The sequence below is a fragment of the Tetrao urogallus genome, assembly GCF_951394365.1.
Source record: "Tetrao urogallus genome assembly, chromosome: 1".
NCBI lineage: Eukaryota > Metazoa > Chordata > Aves > Galliformes > Phasianidae > Tetrao > Tetrao urogallus.
In genome coordinates, this window is record NC_136813.1 from 134,753,145 (window position 1) to 134,777,137 (window position 23,993).

The 23,993-nt window shown below is 44.0% G+C and overlaps 1 protein-coding gene across 1 annotated transcript in view; it reads right to left on the bottom strand.

The window, feature by feature from the left end:
• The window catches only part of TMTC1 (transmembrane O-mannosyltransferase targeting cadherins 1), a gene marked incomplete at both ends in the record, with an annotated part of 147,349 nt that overhangs the window by 117,070 nt on the left and 6,286 nt on the right, over positions 1–23,993 (bottom strand). The window contains 4 exons of the mRNA XM_079549549.1: positions 10,527–10,718; positions 12,643–12,819; positions 14,430–14,503; positions 16,256–16,433. Of these exons, the coding sequence (XP_079405675.1) occupies positions 10,527–10,718; positions 12,643–12,819; positions 14,430–14,503; positions 16,256–16,433 (621 nt within the window). The remainder of the gene's footprint in view (positions 1–10,526; positions 10,719–12,642; positions 12,820–14,429; positions 14,504–16,255; positions 16,434–23,993) is intronic.

Here is a 23,993-nt window from a genome sequence, read left to right on the forward strand (position 1 = left end):
TAGATTGAGATGAAGATTAAGTTTCTAGCCAGGGAAGGATCTATTCATCCTGGAAAGCATACAAGGGAAGATGAGAGAAGCTTTAGACACGCAAACAGATTTTGTCTTTTTAAACCAAACATTAAATCTCAACAACTACTTCACATTGAAAGTCAAAGTAACCCTTGCCACATCTAAATCCATCCACCAAAAGTCAAATTTGATGGGATTGGTATCCTCACAGTTTTGAGCAAATGACTGCACATATCAGAGCCTGTGAAAACCTAAAGCCATGAAGCTTAGCCCACAGAGTCCCACTGTCCTTCACTTAACACATGCCATGATATCAGGTTCTTGAAGAGGGCATAGAACGGTTCAGAAAGAGCCAGACATAAAAGATGTAGAAAGGTACAACTGAATCTGTTAATCCTGAGAACAGCCGAAAAGTTTTGCTTCATGTTCAAGCATCTGGAAGTCAAAGATGGAAATGAGAAACTGTACAGCAATATTAGGTCCGGGTAAATGTCTGCAATAATCTGCATTTCACCTAATCTTTATGGATTTTGTTTCTTTTCTTATTGTTATTATTTTCTGTTGACTAGAATACCATTCTGTGTCAAGCCACCCCAGATTTACTGGAAGAAAAAGGACCTGGCAAGTCAGTAAGGTTTTTCCATTTCTCAAGTCTCTGGTAATTCCTTGACACCAGTTTAACGGGCTTTCAGAGAAAGCCAATGAGCATGGGCATGTAGTATTTCCAACGCTAATTTAATTGAGACTGCCATCAATTGTGAATAGAAAGGCAGTCCCGTAAGGAAGGAGAATGAACAGAGTCTGCTGTGAGTCAGTCTGGAACACAAGGGCTGCACCCACAGATTAGGGATTTTCAATTAGCAACACAGGGAACAGAACAGGCATCGATGCACCACTAAGAGACTTCAACTGCGGGGTTTCAATACCAGACAAAAAAGCCTGCTTCCTCTGTGCAGGGATGAACAAGGGCTCAGCATCGTTCAGAAGATGGAGAAGAAAAAAAAACAAACTGAAACATGGCTGTCAGCTCTTCTCCCTGATCCTGTCTTGCTCTGTCTGGTTCTTTGTCTCAGGGAAATTTTCCACTCCTGAATTCATAAAAATGGATTTCCATGGACTTAATGGAAGTCCATCTGAAAAGTCTTCCTTAAAATAAATAAATAAACCAGCTGGCAGATGTTAAGTCATCAACTGCAAAAACTAACATCCGTCTCAGTTTTGTCCTCCATTCTGACATTTAATGCACGCAAAGCCAAACTACTTAGGTTTATTTCTGCTCGCTGAAATAAACAGAGCCTCTTGAGCACTGTTGCACGCTAATAATCCCAAGAATATTATTTACTTTTCACTTCCTTCTTGAAAGGGTTTAAAAAAAGGAAGAGAGGTTTCATTCCATACTGCAAGACAAAATCCTCTATCCAGAATAGCAGCTAAAGTGATCTAATGAAGGAAGAAAAACTTAAAACGAAGCCTCTTCTATTCTGCTGGCTGCATGCAAAAAGTGCCTCCTTTCCACAAGCAATGCCAGCAGTGCAACTAGTTATGGCTCCATGCCACTGCAAGTGCCTCAGAGTCGCTTTTGGCTTTGCATGGTTCTGTGCGCTCCCTCTCCCCCAGGAAAATCCCTGATTTCAATACAGGGCTGAGAACCAAACCCACACGGATGAAGAGATGAGGTCAAAAAGAAAGCAGGCTTTGCAACTCCTGGAGCAGAAATGCAAAAGGGAGGAGATAGGTACAGAGACAGTGTCCGTTTGGACACGGGGGCCCAAGATGATCAGGGGGACTGGAGCACTTCCCATATGAAGAGGGAGGCTGAGGGAGATGGGCTGTTCAGCCTGGAGAAAAGAAGGCTGCAGGGTGACCTAAATTGCAGCTTTTCAGTACCTAAAGGGAGCCTACAGAAAGGAGGGGAATCAACTCTTTGAAAGGGTAGATAACAGCAGGAGAAGGGGAAATGGTTTTAAGTTGAGGGAGGGAAGATTTAGGTTGGATGTCAGGAGGAAGTTCTTTACAGAGAGAGTGGTGAGGTGCTGGAACAGGCTGCCCAGAGAGGCTGTGGATGCCCCGTCCCTGGAGGTGTTCAAGGCCAGGTTGGATGGGGCCCTGGGCAGCCTGGTCCAGTATTGAATGTGGAAGTTGGTGGCCCTGCATGTGGCAGGGGGATTGGAGATTCATGATCTTGAAGTCCCTTCCAATCCTGGCCATTCTGTGATTCTGTGAAGAGGAAAGCTCCAGAGTGACCCTATCATTTAGCTGGGCAAAGCTCCAGCAGCAGCAACCTGCAAGCTGGGAGAAGTGCGGAGCACATGTAGGATGCAACACACAGTACAGGGACATCTGCAATGGGCAAGGATCCTCCAGTCAACTGGGCAAAGACTCAGGCTGGGAACACAGGAGGGATCCCAGGAGGGGACGTTTTTCACAGCAACTTTGGGGCAAAGCAACATGATCCAAACAGCAAAGCCTGGAAGCAACTCAATGATAAGGTGAAGAAAGCAAGGGGAGATGATAGTGGGATGGAATAGACAGGGCAGAATAACAGAAGAGGGATGGGGCTGCCAGAAAAAGCCATGTGTACCAGGGTTTATCCCTCTTTAGAGTCTGGAAGGGAACATCGTGTCATCATGATGTCTGATCTCTGCCAACAAAGACACAAAGATCTGAGGGAAAAAGTCCCCTGTTTCCTTTAGTGCTCCCTCCTATAGAGCACAACTTACTGCTGCCATCAGTTTGTCTGCTCCAGTAGCAGATGTCGATGAGGTGGATCCAAAGTTTTCAATCCAACTGTTCATACCCTTGTGGCAACCCTCTGAAAACTGTTTACTCACTCTCCTTGTTTTTTTTTTTCCAAAAGCAAAGAAACAGGACATCCAGAAATTATGCCAAGAGTAATTTAAAGGTTACAGATTGAAGCAACAATTGGTGAGGAAATATTGTACTTGGTAGTTTGTACACAGAGAAATAATCAAAAAGAAGTTAATCTTTCTCAGAACAGGACTTAATATGATGTAAACAGGGCATGGAGCCATGCTTTGGACAAGGAAGAAACAAAATATTGAACAGTTGCTCATTAAGCGAGCACCAGCCATTCTGGGCACTCAGTAGAGATGGATCATGCAGAAAAAATGGCATGTGATCGTGCAATTAAAAACTGTCATAGAATGGCCCAGGTTGGAAGGGACCTCAAGGATTATCAAAATTGCAAGCCCCCTGCCACAGGCAGAGTTGCCAACTGCTAGATCAAGCACTAGAGTAGATTGCCCAGGGCCTCATCCAATCTGGCCTTGAACACCCCCAGGGATGGGGCATCCACAGCCTCTCTGGGCAGCCTGTTACAGCACCTCACCACTGTCTCAGTAAAGAAACTTCCCCCAACATCTAATCTAAATTTCCCCTCCTTTAGTTTAAAACCATTCCTCTTGTATTCTTCCCCATGTCTTAATATATATTCTTGTGTGTGCGTGTGTGCGCAGCATCAGTGATCATCACACCAAGGCAGTGCTGTTTTGAAGTAAACTTTAGTTAGCAATAAATGACTTCAATTACTTGTACTGAGGTAGCAGTTGCAGATTTCCAAGATCAAGACACACAAAGCCACAAACATGCAGAAGAGAGACATTCCTTAGACTGACCTAAGAAATTTACATCTTAAAACAACAATCACACCAAACAAATAAATGGAGGTAGAAAGAAAACACGCATCACTGTGCCTCGTTTTCTAGCATGCGCAGTGGGAACAATTTTCCCAAGATTATGCAAGGGTTCTGTGGAAGACAGTCACAAATCAGAGCACTGAAATCCCAGGCTGAATCCAAGGCTTTAAGACACTGACTTTGCATGTACTCCTAGGCTCTAATAAAGACTTCCAGTGGCCTCTGGTACTATTTGAGCATGACAGTATTATTGGTGGCTATATACAAAGAAGAAGAACAAGATTCACATGGTACAGTTAGGGAACATTTCCTGAAAGGACAGGACATGGACACAGCAGTAGCTACAGCTCAGACTCACAATGGAAAAATGTTCTAAAGGAACGAGTACAGAGAAAAGCAAACTGCTGGTCAAATCCACCCCTGCAATACACCTCCCCTAAGGGGTCTGAATTTCATTCACAACTTAAGCTTACTAAATAGCAAGAATGGCAGAGCACTAGCAAGCCTCCTACAACTAAAAAAAGCTTGCAAACCATACAAGAAGCATCCCCCAGCTACCAAGGTAACGATGGTGCTTATCTAATCTGTTCTTTCAGCACATTCAGTGCCTTTTCAGGTCTTGGGACTCCTGCTTGTCTTTTGGGGTAAAGTTTGATTTTAAACCACAATCCCCCCGCACCCCTTCCCCCCCAAAAAAAATTCAACACACGGCCAGTGACCATTCAGCACTTCTCTCTCCTTTTGCACAGAGACAGTCTAACACCAAACGTTGTTCTGAGCATCACAGACTGTGAGATTACTCATTTCTTTTAAAAAACAGAGCCCTCAGGAAATCACCACTAAGAGAGGAAAGAAATGAAAAGCCTAGGCTTAAAGTTCCAGGTTATTCATTATGCTTTCTTGAGAATAAAATCATTTTGATTGCCAGATTCCCAGACCCTTACCACCACAGACTGAATTCTAAACCAGGTCACCGTCTTCAGGGTTCTCTACCAACTGTTCCTGCAGTGTTTGCAAAGCCAGGCCATATCAAGTATCCAGCCTCCTCTTTTGTTGTATGTTCACAAGGCAAAAATAATAGTTAGGTCTTAGCGTTTTGTCAGAAGTATGCAGTGCTCTTTACTTGCTGCGCTTTGTGTATGAGTGCAATCATCGCTACCTTCAGGTCACACGAGCACAAGAATAGCTTTCTAAAGTTTAAGAAAGCTGTAAGAAATCTAACAGAAAATGTCCTCCTAGCACTCCTGTACCCCAGGCAATTTCATATTCTAAGTCATGGCTTGATATAAAACTCTGACAAATTCAAGAAAATTCCAAGTTTGCAAGAGAGATATCCTGTGAAACCCAGGATCAGTGCATCTGTGAAACCCACTACACTATTCTGTCTGTATTAGCTATGAATCTAGGACTGCACTGCAAGGAGAAGCATTAGAAATGCAGCTGAGATTTCTGCTTTTTCAAGAGAGACTTCATGTTAAAGCAGAGATGTGCTATACTACAAAAGTAGCTTTAAAAATATAATAAAAGTAATCACTACTCAAGAATTAGAAAAAGTCATTCTGTTAGCACCCAGTGGGGAAAGAGCCAAACGAAATTCATGCAATTTCTACCCAGTTGCAGGTCACATATGCCTCTCCCTCTACTCTTTCATGTTGGTAGACAGCATCTGTTTCAGCTCAAGAACAGAACACGCACACTGTGCTGGGACGTGGGGAAAATACATTATGACCTCAACATACTTTCCCTCGTGCTATATCAATCTTCAGGCCAGCAAAGCCATCTCTGGAATGCACCATGTTCTGCACAGTGTTTCCATTCCCCTTCCCCTACTCCTGCAAAAGGAAACAACATTGCTGATGGTTTAGTCATCAGGTCACATTTATCCCTGCTACAGCCTTAAGGGACTTCACTGAATTTTACATCAATGGGTTTTCTGTCCAGATCCTACAGTGCTAACACGCAGTGAGCTCCCTCGGTCTCTTTTGCACATATGCAGATATATGAAGTGACACTGTTGGGCACAGCTCCAAGTACATCCCCTTCTTGTTCTGTCATTTGGCAAGAAAGTAAAAAAGAAACACACACACAAAAAAATAAACTAATGCAATGGTTTGACTACGCAGAAAATGAACATACTAAAAATTGGTCTATTGTCAATTCTAAAGGAAGAGTTACCAACAGCATATGCAATAAAGATCAGTTTTTAGATGATCAAAGAGAAACACAGATTTCCATTTCAAAAGCATACAAGTTACTGAGAAGTCTTATCTTTCAAGAATGCCCATATCTTTGACTGTGGCCCAACTACAGACTCAGAAAGCTCAAAACCATCAAGGTGGCTAAGAGATATGAGAGGGAGGTCACAGACTAAACATTTAGCAGTGGTGAGTGTGAGGCATCTGTGAAGTGACAAAACTGTAACTATACTACATGGTTTTGGAATAATAGTGGGGAAAAATAGTCAAAAAATAATTCCCAGTTTTCATTTATCAATGAGTTCAAGAAATCAAGAAAAAGAATGACTAAATATGTACACAACTTTCAGAAGGAACTATGACAACTTGTTGCTTTACACATACCAGTCTCATTAAATGTATCAGAGTAACACTATGGTGTGCAATGAGGTACTGATATCGTTTGATAACTGGATTCTGCTCTCCTAAGACCCCACCTGGAACACTGCATCCAGAGCTTGCAACCTAAGACAGACGTGGGCCTGCTACAGTAACTGCTAAAGCATCTCTCCCATGAAGAAATGCTGAGAAATATGGCATTATTTAGCCTGGAAAAGGCTCTGGGGAGACCTCACAGAGGTCTCTGAGCTTCTAAAGGAGGCCAAAAAATCATGGGAAGAGAATCTTTACCAAGGGGTAATGGTTTAAATTAAAAAGGGATAGGTTTAGATTAGATATTAGGAGGAAATTATTTCCTCAGAGAGCGATGAGGCACAGCAACAGGCTGCTATAGAGACTGTGGGTACCCCATCACTGGAGGTGTCCAAGGCCAACCTGGATGTGGACCTGGGCAGCCTGATCTAGTGGTAGGTGTTCCTGCCCACAGAAGGGGTGCTGGAATTGGATGGGCTTTAAAATCCTTTCTAACCCAAACCATTCTGTGATTCTATGCCATACAATCATATTCTTTCACCGTAGTGAAAGCACTGAAGTTCTGGCTTCATCCTAAACAGAAGGTTGATGTGAAAGTTCCTCTCATCTGTTCTGTGTTTGCATCACGCAGGACGACATGCGTAGTCACTAGCCTTTCAGGCCTTGAAACTCAGGCAGCCTGATCAAACTGATAAGAGATCTTAAGTTACTCTGTTTCAGCAGTACATGCCAACAACCCCCTAAATTGTAATAAATCATGGTGATAAAACCTGCAGTTTCACCCAGCCTAACTCATTCCTTACTTCTGAACGCACCCAGAGCTGCAACCCACGCATTCACAGAGACATCTCCCTGCACCAAGAATTTACATAACTAACTCCAGTTACTGCTAATTAGAATGCCTCAACTCCTCCATTAGCTTTTTCCGTATCTTTCAGTTAGCTTTAATAGGAGGGTACACATCGTCAATTATTATTAAATAGAAATCTAATTGGCCACATTACAAGTGAGCTGAAAGAATAGAATAAAATAGTTGCACACTGCTTAAGCTAGAAAACAGCTTACAATCAAGCAGCTTGGTGCACTATGTAAGACACTTGAAGCAATCTGACCACGTCCAATCAGTCTTCCAGTTCTCGAGTTTTTAAAAATCTTTTCCCTTCCCTGTTGCTGTGAGATCAACACAAATCAGGGAAACATCAATGACAGAGAATAAATCGTGTAATTAATTCTGCATGTTTGACAGCAATTTCAATTTTTTTCCCCTCCTATCTTTTTTTTAGTGATAGCAAGGATTTCCTGATTTACTATTCCACCCCCCAAAGATGGATTGCCTTTTAGCAGAGTAATTGCTTTGCCTGCTTCCTATTTCACATCATATAATATTCCAACAGCTCTAGAGAAAGACTGCATACAGTAAGTATTTAAACTAGTTTAATCCGTCCTGTGACAGGAGTCAGCAAATGGAATTAAGGGGAGGACCACAGCTGCATGAGTAGGTAGTGGTTCCCTGATCTCCAGGTGATGTGGATGACATTTTGAGGTGCTGAGCTGCAATATATTTAATCTTTGCAGTTCCATACAACCGCAAGTGCACACCACGGGGTTAGTACTTGAGAAGATCTCTTGAAAACACTGCATCTGTTTGATCCGTTTAAGGAACAAATGCTGTAGCAGCACATTTATTTTTTAAGAGTAACTAGTAAACGTTGACAGTAGACACACAGGCACTGGTCAGATTGTCCAGGCTGTCATTTTGTACATACAGTGCAATTCCAACAAGAAAATATTATCTGGTTCAGTACTGCTTTCAGAGAATTGAAAACATAATAACTCTCAGGAACAGCCAAACCAAGAGCAAAGCAGTCCCTCATTCCTGTAAGCCTGAGAGCAGAGAAGTTCTCAACTGGAACTCTGCACATACAAATATTAGAAGAATCACAGAATGGCCTGGGTTGGAAGGGACCTCAAGGATCATGAAGCACCAATCCTCCTGCCACATGCAGGGCTACCAACTTCCCCATTTAATGCTACATCAGGCTGCCCAGGTCCACATCCAGCTTGGCCTTGGACAGTTCCAGTGATGAGGCACCCACAGTCTCTATGGGCAGCCTGTTCCGGCACCTCACCGTTCTCTTGGTAAAGAACTTCCTCCTGACATCTGACCTAGAACCCAGGGACACAGCATCACAGCAGCATCCCCAAGCTTTCTAGCAGAGCTCTCAGGCAGCTATTACACAAACATGCCACATCCAGCTTCTCTCTCAGCCACTGGGCCCAAGCCAGCTCCACTCCAGGCATTCCTCAGCGAGCTGTCATGCAATGGGTCATCATAAGAGTGCTGTGCACTGTCACTTGAAAAGAGGAGCTGAGAGGCTTCTACCATGAGAGCCTCTTTTGAGAAAGAAAACAGCTATGTACACACACAGCTCAATTTGCCGCGTGCAGAAATCCTTTCCAACACTTTAAGAAGCAGCTGCTGAAAAGGAAACGACAGTTGGCATCATGGGCAAACACCCTCTGAAGCCATCCCATATGCACTGTCCCCACAGTGCAACTTCCGCAACCCTCTCCTGAATCTAGAACACCAGAGACTTTTCCCAGGAGCAAGAAAGGAATGCTCCCAAAAAGGGCAGAAGGACGGTGTCTGGAAAAGGTATAAAGCAAAGATGGGGAGACAGGAACAATACTAGGAAAGAAAGAAACAGCGGTAAAAGATACAAAGAACAAGATGACGGAGTAAGACAGGAGGTATTTCTTACAGCGACAGTCTCCAGCACAGTATCTGTCAGGGAAAATGACAAAGAAGTACAAAGAGAATTAATGCACTTAAAGAAATAGGGAAAGAACAAAAGTCAGGAATAGCAGCTACCCCAGTGTCTGTGCTCAGATTACTCTTCCCCATCACATACTGAACTTTGGAGGCAAGATGTTCCAAGAGGTATTCAGACTGCCCATTCTGGCCCAGCCTATCAGAATGAACAGGGGTTATCTGTGTTTATTTAATAGTTCTACTCATTTGGGAATACAGGAGAAGAAATGAAAACAAACAGAAAACTCAGTACACATTTCAGAAGCTGTTCCCAGTACCAGAGGAGTCTGGGTGTCGGAGCAGCTGGCAGTGAGCCACCCTGAGAAGACAACTTCCTCATCATCCTTCTGACATGGGTTCCCACACAGAGAGGCAACACAGCCAAACCCACTTCTCTCCTTGTTAAAAACAAAGCCAAGAACACAACTACACATAAGTCAGACCCATCAGACTAAACACCAGGACGATCAGTCTGTGTCTTAGCAGCTCTCAAGTGGGCTGAACCATTTAACCTAAATATAGAGCAAACAGATTCTGCAATGAGAAGGACTGCATGTAACAGCCTGTACACCATCCATACTGATGCAGCAAGAAGATTAAACGAATACAGAACTGCAGCAGATAATCTCTCATCTATTCCAGGAATAAAACACTTTCTACAAGAAGTAGGTAGCGTGGGGCAATTCATTACTACAGTCTCCAAAAAGTAAATCATATTGTGACTATTTTGTAGCTAAAGACAAATATCAGCAGTAAAGCTGCTGCTAAGTATGCTGAAGCTAAAACCTGCTGTTTGCTCACTGTAGCTGTAGTGCTATTCAAATTGAGCAAGGGCACCAAGCACAGCTCCAAGGCAAAGAATGGCCCTGAGTTCAGAGAGTACTTTCTTCCAAGTGAGATGCACAATGAACATGTTGAGAACTGCTAGACACACTGACTATAAAAATCACTCTGCTGTCGCCTGAGCCCCGCTTTCATCATTATATGCAAGCTCACAGGTGTAAGGCAAGAGTGGGCATCACCATTACTCTCATATGCACACATTTATAAACACATAGAAATTATATCCTCAGATGTGCACTGAGAGATACACAGCACCCAAAGCGAGGCAAGTGCTGCTGTACACATGCACACGTTCCTACTTTTCACATTCAAGTTAGCATTACAATTCTGACTTTACCCATGAAGATGCTGGGAAGGAGCACATTGCATACCAACATCATCCTAGGACTGGAGGCCTCAGTACATGGACAGTCCTCAGATATTCTCCTTTCCCAGGTAGAAGCGCACTTTTTAACCTTCTTCCTACCCTTCTCCTCATCTCCTTCCCCAGTAAGGGAAGAAAAATTACAGATTTCAGGCTCTTAGCACCTAAACCAAAGCAGAGGAGCTGATATGGTCGGATTAGCTACAAGGGGAGAGTCAGGCAACAGGCAGTACCTGCGAATAGCCCAGATAGCTTTGCTGGGCACAGGAAGGCCACCGCTGCGCGGCTCCTCGGGGTGGCAGGAGCTCCAGGCAGTCCTGTGAGCGAAGCGATGCTTCCCATTCTCCCGAGATGAGACTGGCAGCGAGGCAGGGAATGAAGCTGCAGGCTGCCGGACAGATCTTGTATGGGTGCCCCCATTCCTCCTAGGCAGGCATTGAAAAAGCAGAGAAAAGGGGGAAAAGAGGGGAAATTGGAAAGATAAGACGTCAGTTTCAGTTTTGCATGCTTATTAAAAGGTCGAACATTGTGGCACAATACGGCATCTCACTGCAACAGACAATTTACTTAAGATTAAGGTGATGTGCATTGGGAGGACGGGACTTACTGCTTCCTACCTAAAACTAGTGGAAGACACCCAAGAGCAGCACAAGACAAGCATGCCTATGCAGAACTGCTCTCTGCAGCTCCAGCATGATGGGAAGCACAGTGAGAAATAATATGCCTCAATCCTCAATTTTTTGGTGCAGAAAATAACTGTACTCTGCCTTGTTTGAACAGAGATCCAATTTGTACAGGATGGTGGAAAGAACAGGAGGAGGAGAGGAGGACGGTGAGGCCCTGGCACAGGCTGCCCAGAGAAGCTGTGGGTGCCCCACCCCTGGAGTGTTCAGGACCAGGTTGGAGGGGGCCCTGGGCAGCTCTGCTGCTGGGTGGCAGCCCTGCCCACAGCATGGGGCTGCAGTTGGGTGGGTTTCAAGATTCCTTCCAATCTAAGCCATTCTGTGTTTCTATGAGTTTCAACAGTATGAAGAAGGCTACTGGTTTTCTGCTGCCCCTTAGAAAAGAAAATAAACCACAAAAATCCTGAGTGTCACAGAGCACACAAGACATGCGACTAGAGCAAATATTAAAATGCAGCACATCTGAACCGCAGAGCTTCCTTTCTGCAAGCTAAGCAGCTGCCACATCTGGGCAACTGAGTGGCACTGGAGCACAGGAAAAAACCTAAGCATTGGGATGCAAAGCTAAGGGAATTTGAAAACTGAAGGGAAGGAGGGAGGGAAGAGAAGACATAGGTTTTCCCAGCAATTATATTTGTGTCATCTTTAGCCAGGCAGCTCCTGGAACACCACCCAGCAGCCTGCAAACACAGGCACTGCGTGCCTGCAGTGAGCAGTGTGACGCCTGTCAGCTCCCAGAAATCTCACTGGCTACTTGCCCACCAGTGACACTGTTACGATTTAGTCAACAGATGAAAGCAGGAGAAATCCTAACACGAGCCCCCAAATCCTGCTCTGCTGGGAGGTGACTGAAAGCACTACTGCAGGAACATGAATTCAGCACCCTGCTCTACAACTCAAGCATGGCAATTCCTTCTGGGGTGTGACAGGCTGCAGGGCCCAGGGTACAAGGCAGGTAGGAACGTGGGAGGTGATGGCAGGAGCAGGACCTCCTGTCAGCAGCAGCAGCAAGCTCTCACATGTGCTCACTTGTTGACAGATCTGTCCCAGCATAGTATAGGACAGAAATGCATGAAAGACAGCTCTTATCAGCTGAAAGAATTCTGCCTTTCAATGGAGATGCAGTTACATAGTTACTGGAAAACAATATGGGTGAGAGATACAGTCCTCAAGGATTTGATTTTTTTTTCCTAATAACTCTAATAGAAGTTGCTAATTATGCCAATCATTCCAGAACAGGCTGGATATTTTCCCCTCTTTTCTGATTTTTTTTAAGGACAAGAAGGATTAACTTTGATTTTACTACTGAGTGTCATAACATACTTCAGCAATAACACTAGCAGAAAGAGTTAAACCAGAGAAATGTTAAAATGTTAATAATTCAGCCTGAGCTCCTCTGTAAGAAATAAATATTGGTCTTGCCAGAGCGAACTGAGCACTTCAGAGACGAGTTCTTCACATTTGGTCAATTTGTCAAGCAAAATTTAACAGGCAACTAGAATAACAAACAACACCAGAATGAAAACTTGGTGCCTTCCAAATCTGTCAAATGAGTGCCATTGAATTCAGAAGGGCAAGACATCTCTGACAGTGCTGTCTAATGATACATATTCTGTATATACAGGCAGTAACACTGGAAAGCACAGTTAGCATAGAGATTACTTACAGTTTGAGGCTATTGCAGGAGAGGGAAAAGAAGTCATATACCAAGCACACACCAAACACAGTGACTCCAGTTTCTTTCACGAGCATTGCACACGTCCCAAGGAATAAACTAAGCAGCAAAAAGAATGGGGAGGCAGTGGGAGGGAAATGTTCCCCAACATAAAGCTGGTCCACACTCCTGAAAAACAAATTTGACATGCATGAAAATAGCAGAAAATTTAAAATATATTTACTACATTCACACAAATATTGAGGCAATTTTCCTTAGTTTCTTGAGATCCTGATAAAAAGTGAAGTGAACAATCTACACCATTTGCTGACAAATGAAGAAAGTCTTAGACACTGGGGCAGGAAGGGAAAGTACAGCTTCTGAGAGGTGCACCAGGAACTTGAGCAGAAGAGTAAAAGAGGAGCAGAAAGATGAGGTAGGCATCAACTAGTCAGAGGAAGGTAGAGTAAGTACAAACACAAAGGTTAGAGAAACACCTGCTTTCTGTCACTTAGAACATACATGCTTAAGTTTTCCTGGTGTGACAAAATGCACCATGCATGCAAAATATCCCCCCATCTCACTCACACTCCTCTGGGTCAGTGTATGCCCTAATCCTTAAAATCCTAAGTCTAAGTCTATATGAGAGAGAAGAAGAAAACAAACAAAAAAAATCAAAATCAAACAAAAAATTCCTACAGGGTCACTACCAGATTTACACCTTCAAAACCTTAGATGAAAACAGATCTAGATTTGTAGCAAACATCCCTAGAAGAACATGAGCAGCTTTTCCTAAATGAAACATCAATGTGAAGGGGCATAAACTCCATTCAAGCAAAGCTATTTCTCGTGTGTGCTTGTTCAGTTACAGTTTTAGCACACAGCAAATAGTGTCAAGTTTTCATCTGAAAAAGACAACTAATGGTCTGGCCATAATGCTGAACTCCCACAGGCTGGATTCTTCACTCTCCATACTAATAATATGCCTTTAGTAGAAAGCATTTATTTCTAATTTCATGTCCAGTTTTACAAACACTCTACTGGTGTATGGTCAGTTGGTAACGTCAATGGAAAAGGGTATCTTAATACTCTGTCCTTGTGAGGCCCCAGCTGCAGTACTGAGCCCAGGCCTGAAGCCCCGAGCACAAGAAGGAAGCTGAGCTGTTGGAGCGGGTCCAGAGCTCCAACCATGAATATGCTCAGAGGGCTGGAGCACCTCTGCTATGAAGAAAGGCTGAGAGCTGGGCTTATTCACACTGGAGAAGGCTCCAGGGACACCTCACTGCAGCCTTCCAGTACTTCAGGGGAGCTTATAAACAGGAGGGGGAGTGACTTTTTACACAGGGTGATCGCAATAGGACAAGGAAGAATTGCTTTAAACTAAAAGACAGAAAATTTAGGTTAGATGTTAGGAGGAAAGTCTTTCCTCAGAGGGTGGTGAGGCCCTGGCACAGGCTGCCCAGAGAAGCTGTCTCCGTCTCTGGAGACATTCTAGGCCAGGCTGGATAGGGCCCTGGATGGCAGCTGTGCCCATGGAAGGTTGGAGTTAGATGATCTTTAAGGTCAGTTCCAAGCCAAACCAATCTACAAGTCTATGAAATGCTGACTTCCCTTTTTACACTTATGCTTTCTCAGAAGTGTCACTTATTGGGCACTCCAACTGCAGCATGGCCCAGAGCACAGCCTCAAAGAACTATGCTGGAGGAAGGACCTCTGCCAGCAGTGATCAGAAACCAATGGATTTCTTCCTGAAACTGAGCATCTTATCCAATTATAAGAACTGATACCAAGGTCCATACCTATTATAGGAGAGAAAAGCCAACAGAAAGAGTAGACAGGCGAGGACATCCGCTCTGCCTACTATACCTGTTACCTAAAAGGAAAAGAAATGCACAGATGTAAAGGCAGGCATATAAAAAGGCATGTACACGTACATTCAGTGACTGTCTCAACAATCTCTAACCACTACTACTTTAAATATTACAAAAATAAAAGCTGAAGTGTTATCCTCCCTCACCACACCAAAATGTTACTTGGCTGGTGTAGGATATGCTCAGTTTTGACTACTGCATTTCTCAAATGGCAAAACAAACAAGTAATTCAGTATGGAAGTCATTAAGTTCTTTTTAAAATATTAATGAAGTTGCACAGAAAAAAATACCAGTTTCAGGAATCTGCTTTAATTCTGTACAATAAGAGTTGAATGAGAAACACATCAAACTCCCAGAACTGAGATTTGTTAAAGAAAAGGACTATTGAAAGGACAACTCTCTGGAGAAGACTTATTATATAGGAGTGAGTTAATAATTAACATTTGAATAAACTTTATCGCCAAAAAGTAATGGAGTCGTATGTAATTTATTCTCTTTGAACAATCTGGGTTTATGAGAGTTTTCCCACATATCAAATAACAAAATCTTTTTGTAAGAAAGGGAATACTCGAGAAGGATGTACAACTATTTTTTTTACAAAATATTTCAATATTCCATTTCATAAAGATCTAAAGTCGAACATAAAGCAAATAAAAGGCCCTTTGAAATTTTGCCTCTTTTGAGCTTACATAATTAATCTATATTCAGTGCTCTGGCATTTATTTTAACCTTTTTAAGTTCTGACCCAGACAAAAATAAATTCAAAGAGTGCTTCTTTAGAACTTTCCCTGTCGTACAGAGCTGCATTATCAAAAGGGGCCTGGCTGATTAGTACACACAAGGCAGCACAGGCAGTGACTGTAAGGCTCACGGCTTTTTGTTATTAAGGTAATCTCTCCTCAAAAGTTCTCAGCAGCAGCAGCGCTTCGCTCACTGATTTACAAAGGATCCTTACAAGTCTATGATGTCAATGGTATCTCTGCTAACGAGTGCTTTTTTTTTTTTTTTTTTTTTTTTTTGAAGCCTGGACAGCTACACATTGCACTTCCTTGCAAAGACAGCAAGACTTACTTTATCCACAGGAGAAGTACCTCCCCACACTATTAGACTGTGGCTGCGGAATGAGTAAGTCTTTAACTGTTCTCATAGAACAAGCAGAAAAAAGTGCAGTACAGGCTGCTGCTCTGTGCACTTACCATAGTATTTACACCAACACTTTTTCTGAGGAGGGCATTCTTATTTTTTAATTCAAAGCAATACAAATTAATCCACGGGCCATATGACCTCTATCCAAGTGATCTTGGTCCAAACACATACCCATGCTCCCTTCAGTGCTTCTCCCTCACACTGATGACTACAGAAGGCAAGTGAAGGCATGGAACAATGTCCCAGCAGGAAACAGCGGCCTCAATGAGGTCTTTGGTTATGGAAGGCTTGACATTTTCACATAGTGACTGACTGCCCATTTACTGCTGAACTGGTGCTGAGGAGCCTCACTGAGAATTGAACACCAGAGCAGAAAGACAGCAAGTCTGAATGAGTGTCTTCCTTAAGAACTGCAAATTCTGTTAACTATGGTATATTCTCATCTTTGATCTCCCAAAGCAAAGATCACAACCACCCCATGGCATATGACTCAGAAGTTTCTTACTAAATAAATAAATAGGGTGTACTTCTATTTTTAGATTCTTTGCCACCTTTTTTGTTTGCTTTTTTGTTTTGGTTTGGTTTTTTTTTTGGTGTCACATACTTACAGCCTCGGTGTGAATGGGATGCACAGCAAAGAACAGCGCTGTGACAAAAGCAAGTCGACAGTCCTTGAACACAGCTTTGTCACAAGTATACATCAGCACGAGAGTCACCAGACAGTGTAGAATTACATTCACTGCGTGGAAATACAAGGGGTTCATTCCAGCCAGCAAGATGTTTAACCTGAAATTAAAAACAAGAGCCATAACCAGTCTGGGGCAGCTTTGAGATAGCAGGACGACTTGCAAATGCGCTAAATTATGCTTTCTGCCTGATTTGCAGTCTGCTAATGTAAGTGCTATTAAACTAATTAGTGAAAATTGCTCTGAACTTCTGGTTTATCTGATTAAAGAGAAAACCACTTCCCCAATTTTCCTCCTAAAATATGCAGTTGAATTTGGCAAGCTTCATAATATGGAGATGGGAGAGGACTATGCCCCTGCATTAAGATAGGTTTGCTACACTGAAGCAATAGATGTGCTTCCCAGCATCCACTAGCACAGTCCCACATCAGAAATACAGCACTTGCCTTGTTTCTGTGCTTTACTGACAACTGGACTACACTGAGAAGCTGCTATAGTAGTCAGCATCATTTTTATGAGGACACTAATGTTTGGGACAAGTTAGCTCAGATCATCTTAGATACAATGAGAGTTTGTTATTTGTGTCTCTCATGAAAGAAGCATATAACTAGCTGTTATGACATTTGTTTGACACAGTGTATTAATGCATTTTTCTGGTCATTGTTTTTTACAGTCAACTTGCTTAACAGCTGCTGACAGGATCTGCTTCACATGCAATTAAAGATAACTTGATTTTCCTTACAAGTAACTGCATCTGTATCTCATTTGAACAAATACACACACACAAAATGTCTGCATCCAGTGAGGTTTCTATATAAAAAACAAGGAATTTGGAAGTATTAATGTTAAGAATATTTAAAATAGAAAAGAAAAAAAGAAAAACAGACAACACTCAGTGAAAACATGAATCAATCTAAGCATTTTAGGTTTAGCTACAGATCCCTACTCCTGTTGTTACTAGCATCTATCGGGCATCTCATGACATCCATGATCCAATAACAACACTATCAAGCTGTTGCTACCATGCAGACACATTCCTTCTTTGTAAGTTAGAGGAGGTGTGGTATGCCTGTGAGGGACGGACAACACATGGCTTTTATAAATACTCTCTACATCCTTCCTGAGAAGCAGCAGTGTGCTGCTATCTGTCCTGGGCTGCATTCTTGGGGTCAACTCTACTTTAATGCACCAGGCGACTAACTTGTGCATTTCCCTTCTGTTCTCCTTGGAGCGTTTGTGGAGGCAATAGCTGAAACCCACAGAGTTTGGGAAAAGTGGGATTTTACTAGGACGAGACCTTTCCCATTGAAGTACAGATTGATGCAACTACACCATGACAAGGCATGAGACCGCATGATGCCCTATCCCAGGAGGTGTTCAAGGGCAGGTTGCACGGGGCCCTGAGCAACATGATCTCGCACTTGATCTAGCGGTTGGCAACCCCACCTGCAGCAGGGGGAGCGAGTACTTGATGATCCTTGAGTTCCGTTACAATCCCAGCCATTCTGTGGTACAGATACACATAAAGAGCAGGGTCGTCTTTTTTTTTTTTTTTTTTTCCTTTTCTTTTTTTTTTTTTTTCTTTTCTTCCCCCCCCCCCCCCCCCCCCCCCCCCCCCCCAGCACTCCTGTTGCTACCACAGAGCTGCAGTACACATCCCTTTCCCTCATACTGTAAAATCACAGAATATCCAGAGTAGGAATGGGACCCACAAAGACCATCGAGTCCAACTCCTGGCTGCACATAGCACCACCAAAAGCCTATCACCAAGAACACAGTCCAAATAACCCTTGAACTCTTGCACTCAGGGCCGTGCCCACTGCCCTGGGCAGCCTTTTCCATGCCCACCACCCTTTGCTGCAGACCCTGTCCCTGACCCCCAGCTGCCCTCCCCTGACACAGCTCCATGCCGTTCCCTCGGGCCCTGTCGCTGTCACACAGAGCAGAGCTCAGTGCTGCCCCTCCGCTCCCTGTGAGGAGCTGCAGCCGCCATCAGGCCTCCCCTCAGCTCCTCTGCCCTGTGCTGAGCAAAACCAGGGCCCTCAGCTGCTCCTCACAAACTTTGCCCCCCATCTTCATTGCCTTCCTTTGGACACTCTCACAGTTTTATGCCCTGCCTATATTGGGGCACCCCAAATGCACCCAGTGCTAAAGGTGAAGCCACACAGCACAGAGCAGAGTGGGACAAACCCCACCTAGTGACAGCGCTGGCCCTGATGCAACCCAAGGCTCTGTCAGCCTTTCTGGCTCCAGGGAGCTGCTGGCTCAGATTCAACTTGCTGCCAGGTCCCTTTCCTGGGGCTGCTCTCCAGCCTCTCATCCCTCCGTCTGTACATTGATCCAGAGTTGTTCCACCCCTGGTGCAGATTCCAGCACTTGCTCTTCTTCATGCAGATGGCAACCAACTTTGAATTTGTCAAGGTTTTGGGGCAATGCCTCTCCACACTGAAGGGAGTCAACACTTCTCCCAGTTCACATCATCCACAAGTTTACTTAGCATGGCTTCCAGATCTTTACTGGAGTAATAGATACAATCATTAAAGAAAACCTGCTTCAAAATAGAGCCCTACAGAATCCCACTAGCGGCAAGGAGGGCAACTGTCAGGCCATCGCAACATGGTCCAGCACAGCCATGTTTCCAATGTCATGGGACATGCTGAGGGTCACACCCACCATGGTACTGTGTTATAGTGTCACGAGCCAGCTCCCTGCCAACCCTCATCAATACAGGGACCCTGACAACAGAACCCCAGTCAGTAACTGACTTGTGGCCATCTTCTGGGACAAGAAACACCTTACATAGAGATTCTTTTCCTGCTTCCTCCACCAAAGAAGTTCAGGCTTCAGGGGAGCAGCAATGAACCCGAGCCAAAGCATGCTGATCCTTCTGAAGGCAATGTTGAGCCCATGGAGTTGGATCTGCCTGCAGAGGAAGAACCAATGGAGGTGAATCCGTCTCCATCCAGGCAAGGCAAGCACTATAACATCATGCTTGCTAAGAGACATTGCCACATCCATTGGCGGCACAGCAGGGGCTCTCGATTTCCATCCCGGTGTGGAAATGTCATCACCTGCCAGAGTGCCCCAGCACCAGTTGCCGCACCTTCACCTTTCCTTCCCTGTCCCCAATCCTCATCCTTCCCCAAGCCCTCTCACCTCTTCTTTCCTTAGCTCTGAGGAAAAGGGAAGGACTTGAACTGGTACTGGTGTCCTCTGAGCTGCTATGCTGAGCACCACAGGAGGAACCCATAGGATGGCCCTAAGCCCCCTGTGGCCTCCAGGTGGAGGAAGAGAGCCAGACTGGTACTGGTGCCCACTGAACTGCTGCACTGGGACAACAGAAGGAGTCCAGCAGATGGATCACAGCTCCCTGTAGCCTCTAAGCAAGCCCTAAGGAAGAGGGCAGGATTGAAAATGGTATCCTCTGAGCTGCTGCATGGGAACTACAGAAGTCCTGAGCTTTCTGCACCCTCCAAGCAAGCCCTGAGGAAGAGAGCCGTAGTGAAACTGGCGTCCACTGAGCTGCTGTGCTGGGACAACAGGAAGAGTGCAGCCAATGGCCCCAAGCTCCCTGCAGCCTCCAGGCAAGCCCTAAGGAAGAGAGCAGGACTGAGACTGGTGTCCACTGAGCTGCTCCGTGGACAGCCCCAAGCTCCTTGCAGTCTCCAGGCAGTGTCATGGAAGCTACAGACACAGCTGTTTCTTTGGAGATGCAGAGTACTTTGGTTTGGTCAGCAAGAATTGCTGAAATTCAGCATGAAGGTTCATTCCAGTTGTCCAATTGGACTTCTTTCAAGACAGGACAATAATCAGTTCAAAAGGATAATACAGTTTCAAATGACAATAATAATAATAATAGAAAAAGTAAAGCCAGTTAAGTGTCTCTTCATTTCTGGTACTTCAGAGTCTGCCTCTGGACTCCTGTGTCTCCTCCTGTTCTCCTTAATGCAGAGGAGCTGGGGAGGGGCCCAGGCACACAGCAACCTGGAGCAGGCTGCAGGCACTGCTTTCACTCAGTGCTGGGCACAGAAGACAGAGGAGAAATGGAGGGCGGCAAGGGTGCCCCCTCCTCTCACTGCAGCGTAGCACCGAGCAATGAGAAAGGCCTCAGCAGCTCCTGGCACCCAGCAGTTGGTACAGGGGGCAGTGGTTGGCCAGAACAAAAATGGCAACAAACAGAAGGAAGAGACACCCAGGCAGAGTTTCAGCTGCAAATACACTGCAGCCATGTGAACCCACCACCAGCCTGCCCAGAGAGAATGGAGGCAGCAACCTAAGCAACATTCTCACCCATACTCCTGCAGATGTGTCTGGCAGGGACCACCTCCAGGACCAGTTCTTCAGACCCTCAAATTATTGCTGGCTGTAAATCAGCATGGTGGACCACAGCTCCCCTTAAAAACAATGTCAAATTGTGCTTTCCCCAGAAATACAATTGTCAAAGCAGATGAGGACAGGTGAGGACAGTGAAGACAAGTGAATCTGGTTATCTGGCAATATGGACAAACCCCATACCAAAAATGAAAGATTCCTCCTTATTTAGCTCTAGCTGTCACTGTCCCTGTTGCAGGGGAGTTGGACTAGATGACCTTTGATTGTCCCTTCCTATTCAAACAATTTCTATGATTTATTTGGCCAACATGCAAGGACCAGTTACGAAAAGACACAATATCCAACAGCACTCTTGGAAAATCTCTCACTAGCCTGCATGGAAGTTGCTTGACCATTTCTCCAGTCCTGTAAAGCAATTCTATTGGCAAGAGAGGTAAAACCTCACCATGGACAATTCTTCCCTCCCTATCACATCCCCTACCCCAACGGCAGGGATGCTCTTTACACCTACCTCTTTTGAGGGCACACAGCACGAATAAAAACTGAAAAGTAAGTTAGCTGAAAATTACCTAAGTTCTTGAAAGCAGTTATGTGAAAGCATCAGCCTCACATCTTGGTTATTCCCTTGTATATTCTTTACTAAAGAATTAAACAAAACAAAACAAAACAAAAACATAGAAGCAGAACAAAGCACAAACATAACGGCACCATGCTATTCAGTTAAGCCTGTGATTAAGCACCAAAATCTGGGTGCAAGCATGCCTCGTATGTTTTGAATGCCATCTTAGGTGGCCCATGAACATCAAATGCAATTGTGCGCAGGTACTATATTCAGACCAGTGTTTTGGTTACAAAGCTCTTTGTCATAAGAAATTAGGCCACGTGGCAATAAAGGAAACATTCTTTTGTCCCTAAACAATCACAGCAGAATGATTTTGAAACGTTAGCAGGAGCTGACTTCATTGCACATCAAATGAGTGAGCAGATTTGGGGCTCCACACAGCTCTAATCCAAGCCACAAAAACTGTGTAAAGTTGCCCTGCACACTCACCAGGTTGCAGGGAAAAAGGCAGCCTACTACAGAAAGCCAAGTTTCTCCCACTGCAGAACAATTCCTGGGCAAGGGAATGGGAGGGGATGGCCCTTATACTTCCATATTTAAGCCTGCACACACAAAAAGTTGTATATATATATTTTAATTTTTAAACTTGCCAGCCCCAAACTCACCAATATTACTATCATTTCTAACTTGCAGCATTGAAAAGGCTGAAAGATGTGCATGAAGACCACACCTGCCTCAGCTGAAGTACAATTGTTAAGATATATGCTACAGCCTTCATAGAGCACATAGCTGGGAGACCAGATGAGCTGGCCTAACTTTGTGAGCTGACTGCTTTTATCTGACCACAAAGGTATTTGCAAATAGGACTACAAAGATACAGGGCTGAGTAAAGCAACTGAACACACTTGAAAAGGGAAACACCACCGTCTCATCCAAGGAGGTCTTTCCTAAAGGGAACTCCCCATGAAACACTTATGGAAGAAGAAATTGGCACTGCCTCAGCATCTCTGCTGGAAGAGTTCCTGCGGGCAAAGAGTGTGCTAATCCTTCTGAGAAGTGGTGAAAGGCAGTTCAAACGCAAAGGCCTCAAAAGGCCCAGGGGGACTGAAAGAAAAAGAAGCACACATGCCAAGGAAGCCAGATGACATTCTCAGGTATTTTCTAATATAGCATCAACCAAGACATCACCAAGAGAAAAATTTAGTACAAAATTCCCAGTGCTACTCCTCACCCAGACCACACTGGCGTGTATTTGAGCAAAGACCATAGTCCCAACGTCTTGTGTGTCCAAGTGTTCCAGCATATGTGGGCTGGTTCTAGCACAGCCAGCCTTGCAACCAATGGCAGCTTTTTCTTTCCTCCACTGTCTGCTTCAGGAAAAGGATCTACAGAGCTGTGCTCTCAGAAAGAGGCTTCCACATGCACTGCTCATTAAAGGTTCACTGCCTGCCATGCTGCACTCCAGCCAAGGCACATATTTGTACCCTACAGAAGTCAGAAGGGACACTTCTCCTTGGGAAAGCAATTCACACTTGATCATCACTGGTGAAAATGCATAGCTAATGGTGGTACCTATGTTGAAAAATAGCACTTTGTAGCTGACAATTTGCTCTATCAAATAGTGTAATTGTGTTCTGTGTAGCTGTTGGGAGTTTCTGTGGAAATAAGTAAGAGGCATTACTTTCAGAGCAACCTATGTAGATAATTGCCTTGGGCTGTAATATAGCACTTTTTATCCTCTTGCACAAACAAAGACTCATTCAACCTTTTTAAGACTGCTTATGATTTAATAATACTGTAAACCATAATTGGAGAGTTTCTCTTTTTATAGACTCCGTTATTATCCCCGAGCAGCTCTTGTTTAGTTTAAACTGTTTTATTATTTTTAACAGACTAACAAAAACCACAACATGTTATGAAATAGAAATGCACAGAATAATAATGGTAATTTGTTATAGCAAATAACGCTTAATGGAAATCCTCAGAGCATCCCACACCTCATAAAAACCTCACAGTTTTTACAGAAGAAGGCTCACATGCAGATTTGTGAGTTAATCTAGCAGACAAGAATGGATTAAGTTTCTCATGATCTTCCTTTCCTTTTAGATTTGTGTGATGTATATAACAAACTTCATGTAAACTAATTCACAATTTTAGAGTGAAGTATCATAATCACCAGGGATGCATCTACAGCATGCCAGGAAAGTGAGCATCTGCACTCCAAAAACAGCACAGCTGCATCAGTGGCAACAGTGGCTGAAGTCCTGTGTGGAAACAGCTCAAAGATTAAGAAATACCTGCAGCAGTGAAAAAAAGAACATCAGTTCCATTTGCAGCAGCATTCATAGGACAGTCAGCACAAGTGCAGCAGAATTCCCTGGCATAGCAGTACTTTGTGCTGGTAAACTTTCACAGCACAGTACAATGCCTTGGAATTAAATAGGCAATAAGGCTTACGTGTCTTTCCTTTTTTTTTTTTTCCTCTATAAAAGATGGGTGAGAAGACAGAGACATATCAATTCCCAAGTGAGATCAGTTTCCTTAGAGCAAAGCCACCACTTACAAGAGGATTGGTTAAATGCTGGCATTCAAAGCAGGTTATTGCTTTCTAGCAGGGTTAGCAAAAGAAAACAGGAATCACAATCAGACTGAGAAGCAACAGCACCTTGGCAGCAGCAAATACGCTAAGCAAAAATTCCTAGTGCTACACTAGAAAGTGTGGTTTGGCAGTCATTCCTATGCTAAGAATACTGAATATACCATTCA